The following is a 4,479-nucleotide window of genomic DNA, read 5'->3' as shown; positions in this document are numbered from 1 at the left end:
AATTGCAATTTAGTCTCCGTTGTTCAAAAAATGTTTGATTTAACAAAATATTCTCAGCATATTCTCTATTTTAATAGAATATTCTGTTAAATCAACAATTTTTGACTAGCGGGGACTAAATTATAAATTTTAATTCTCTTTAGGAACTTAATTACAAACTTTTAAAGTGTAGGGACTAATTTACAATTTCATTAAAAGTGTAGAGACTAACTGTGTAATTTAACCAAAATTTTACTATTGTGGGAATTTTTTTATTAATAACCTAAAAGAAATCATTCACATAAAGATGTTTAAAATATCTTTTTTAAAGATATTTTCTAATAATTAAAATTTAACTTATGTAATTGATTAAACTGTATTATTTCTGTCCTAATTAGATCGGATAAATTGATTTGGCTAAGAAGATGAATCAAATTTTGAATTGGTCTAAATTAATATTTTTTTATATAAAAAATAACTATAATATCCTTATTATAGAAAATAACTAAAATACTTATATATATATATATATATTTTTTTCTTTTTTTTGAAAACCCTAAATCTTAATCCCATGACAGTTTAAAGAGAAGAGAAGGGTTATAATTTAGAATTTTTAAAATTAATATATATATATATATATATAATAACAGTATTTTGTCATTTTTTATAATAAAGGTATTGTAGTTATTTTTTATTAAAAAATAGTAATTTAAATGAGTTTAAGATTTAGTTTATCTATTTTTGGTCAAATTAATTTGTCTGATATAATTTTAACAAAAATAACACGATTTAATAAATTATATAAAATTTTAATTATTATAAAATATCTTTAAAAAAAGCTTTTTAAATGTCTTTGTCTAAATGACCTCTTAATCTAAAATATTTTTTTATAATTACCACACTGGAGTAAGATTCATCTAAATTTATATTGAAAAGAAAAACAATAATAGAATGACATTTATATTTTTACAAAATATTAAGGGACAATATTTTTGTTAGTACCAAAAAATAAGTTAATATTAATTTAAAATTATGATAAAAATAAAAAAATTATCAATTATTTTAAAAAAATTTTGAAGACTAACAATTTTTAATTAAAATTGATTAATATTTTTTATAAATAATCTAATATTTTTAATCTAATTGATTAATATTATATTTTTAGTTAATATTTTTAAATATTAATAATTAACGACTAATTAAAAATAATAAATTATACCGATGTTAAAAAATATATAAACTAAAATTTTACATATATAACATCTTTCGAAATAAAATACTGGTCATGTTTGAAAAGGCGGCTACCATGGACTAAATTATCACTCAGGTCAATGTTTTCCCACTCTCACTCTTACTCTTTCTTACCACAACCTCTCTCGAAAAAAGATCCTCTCTAGTTTTTTTAACAATTGATAGAATTCAGTGTGATCTATCACCTTTAATTCTATGAGTGGGACCAGAAATAAATAAGAAAGTGAATACAATGAATGATTAGATTGAACACTGGATATCATCCAGTTTTTTTTCTCACTGGAGAGGATCCACTCCCCAACCTCTCTCTATCGTTCCGCTTTCTCTCTATATATATTAACCTCTTCACATTCCAACCGACATCCGCTTTTTTCTCTCACATCCACATGGAAGTCGTGGTTCCGATGGCTGCTCCTCCTCCTACAGTGGCGACGGAATTCAACTTCGACAGCAACTGCTCCTCCCCTTACATAACTGCCCCTTCAAGCCCTCAACGCTTCGGCAACTTCTTCTTCAGCGCTCCCACAAGCCCCACCAGAATCTCCACCTTCATCAACAATAATATTCCTTCTTCTTCTTCTCTTATTCACGACCACCATCAACATGAACATGAATTTCAATTCGATTTCAGCGGCCACCTCCAACCACCTTCCCTCTCCGCTGACGAACTCTTCGACGGCGGAAAGATCCGCCCCTTTGAGCCACAATCCGGACTCATCGCTTCGAGTAGCAAACCGCTTTCGGCGCACCGCAAGAGCGAAAGCTTCGATCCTGCAACTACCGCCATGGAAGACGAAGATCAAAAACCACCAACGCGAGGAAGAGAGAAGAGAGCTTTCTCTGGTAGAAAAGGAAGTAGATCACTATCTCCATTAAGAGTCTCAGACATCATCAACAACAATAACAGCAACGAAGAAAGAGCAGTTCCTTCTTCTTCTTCATCATCATCAAGAAACAACACAAAAGCTTCATATGCATCGTTCTTATCTTCAATCTCATTCACGAGAGGGTACCGAAAATGGAGGCTGAAGGATTTTCTTCTCTTCAGGAGCGCCTCGGAAGGAAGAGCCACCGATAAAGACCCTCTGAGAAGGAAGTACGAGGTTCTGTCCAAGAAAGCCGCCGCCGTGGACGATGACGTCAGAAACTCCAGTTTCCGGTCCAGTGACGGTTCGGTTTCGAAACGGAGAGGACCGGTTTCGGCCCACGAGATTCATTACACAGCGAACCGGGCCGCCTCTGAGGAGATGAAGAAGAGGACTCTCTTGCCTTATAAGACTGGCTTGTTAGGCTGCTTGGGCTTCAATCCAACTGGCATGCATGAAATTTCTAGAGGAATGGGATCTTTCACACGTTCCTAAATTGTTTCTTCAATCTTATTATTCAAATAACATACTCTCTTTCTTTTTCTTTTCTTCCCTTTTTGCCCCCTTGTCATGCAATTTGGTCCTTGTGGTGGTTTAGTTTTTGAGTAAACGTCTTTTCTTGTTTCTGATTATTTGTCTGAAGATAAAACGTTCTTTTACTGTTTAAAAATCTCTAATTAGTCTCTAATTTTTAAGTTATTAGTCTAGATAACATTTGTAGACTGTGATCGCTTAAATCAGTTTTTGTATGATTTGGGCGTTATAATCTATTTGGAATTTTCGAATTATAAAATAGGACTTTGTTGTTGGGGAAAATATTCAGAGAGTAAAAAAGTCATTTATTTTAAAGTTTTTTAATTCTGAGTTCATGTTTTGTCTTTGCTATTTACAAGAGGCTTAAATTTGTATGCAAATAATTTCTCAGAAAAACGATCCTTGTAATTGTGGTACCCCCATTTCACACGGACAAGTGCAGTAGATTCCTTACATAAATACATATATATACGTGTATTGCAAGCGAAGTATGCTGGACTCTTGTGAACAATTCGGTAGTTCTGCACAGAAAATTCCATACAGTGTAGCTAGGTATTCAACCTTTAGAAAGAAACTAAAAAATAAGTAATTTTTCATAAAAAAATAAGTAATTTTTATAAAAATAAATATTTAAATAAATTAAATAATATTATTTAAATAAAAAATTTGATTAAAGACTAAACATTTAAAGCACAAGTAACATTTTTTAATTTTATATTTACAACTACTTCAACAACATTTTTTTTAACAATATAACATTTTTATATGAGGTCTGCTACACATACAAGTCTTTTTAACTTACAAGTCTTACAAGTTGCTACACATACGGGCTTTTTAATGCGTTATTCAACCAGTTTCTGTTTTCAAAGCGCGCTACTCACCATATATTATGAACGACTCTTCTTCTTCTTCTTCTTCTTCCATGAAAACAAGGTTCTTGCCAAATTTGTTCGATCTCATTCGTGCGTTCTCTCTTCGCCTTTTCATTCGTTGTTTTACTTGCGTTTATCACTGGTATTCTTGCTTTGTTTTTTTTTTCGATTTTCATGATTTCTGAAATCAAGCTTTGAAATTATTTTGTGAAGATAATGGAACTTCAGAAATACACCAAAACGATTACAGAAATACACCCAAAAGATTATAGAAATACACCCAAAAGATTACAGAAATACACCTCAACGTTTACAGGAATTCACCCAAATGATTACAGAAATACACCCAAAGGATTACAGAAATGTTAGAATTTGGTTGAATTAGTCCCACATTGCTTAGGATAGCAAATGGAGTGGGTGGCCTAGGCTATAAATATGAGGCTAAGTTCTCCATATTTTTGCACCAGTCGGAAATACTTAAAGCTTGTATCTGACTTTTCTTTTTCTCTATACATTTTGATTAGAGAGTGTTGTGAGGTGTAATTAAATATTTGCTTTAAGAGTGTGGGTGTACTGGGGTGCCGGTGTTAGAGAGAAAGAAGTCTATGTGTTGTAACAATTTTCACATAGTGATATTCTTTGGTTGTCATTTGACAACGGCCGTGGTTTTTTCTCCAATAATTGGAGTTTCCACGTTAAATTCTTGTGTTGTGATTGTGTCTATTTTATTTCTCTGTGAAAGGTATTTTCTTAAGGGAGAATGGTGTATTATTCCCATTAAGTGGTATCAGAGCTTCGGTTTGGTGGAATTTTGTCCTTCCACATCAGAAAAAAATTTTGTCCTGTAGCTTGAGGTTGATCTTTGGTTGCTGTTGTTGTTGCTGGAAGGCAGTGTGACACTGTGAGAGTGCAGTTTGGAAAAGGTTTTGGCTTAGGAAAGACCTGGTATTTAAGTGTGTCCATTGTGATCCACTTCT

The 4,479-nt window shown here is 32.1% G+C and overlaps 1 protein-coding gene across 1 annotated transcript; it reads left to right on the top strand.

Moving 5' to 3' along the window:
- Positions 1–1,381: 1,381 nt before the first annotated feature.
- LOC112715551 (uncharacterized) lies at positions 1,382–2,645 on the top strand. Its single transcript, XM_025767322.3, has one exon. It carries the CDS (start codon positions 1,467–1,469, stop codon positions 2,589–2,591), a length of 1,125 nt encoding a protein of 374 aa, XP_025623107.1. The 5' UTR covers positions 1,382–1,466; the 3' UTR covers positions 2,592–2,645.
- Positions 2,646–4,479: the final 1,834 nt, after the last annotated feature.

Source organism: Arachis hypogaea, chromosome 10 (genome assembly GCF_003086295.3).
Source record: "Arachis hypogaea cultivar Tifrunner chromosome 10, arahy.Tifrunner.gnm2.J5K5, whole genome shotgun sequence".
Taxonomy (NCBI): Eukaryota; Viridiplantae; Streptophyta; class Magnoliopsida; order Fabales; family Fabaceae; genus Arachis; species Arachis hypogaea.
This window is presented reverse-complemented; position numbering and strand designations above follow the sequence as displayed.

What these genes read in the sequence shown, in the direction of transcription:
- LOC112715551 (XM_025767322.3), top strand. Translation starts at nt 1,467, where the DNA reads ATGATTAGATTGAACACTGGATATCATCCAGTTTTTTTTCTCACTGGA.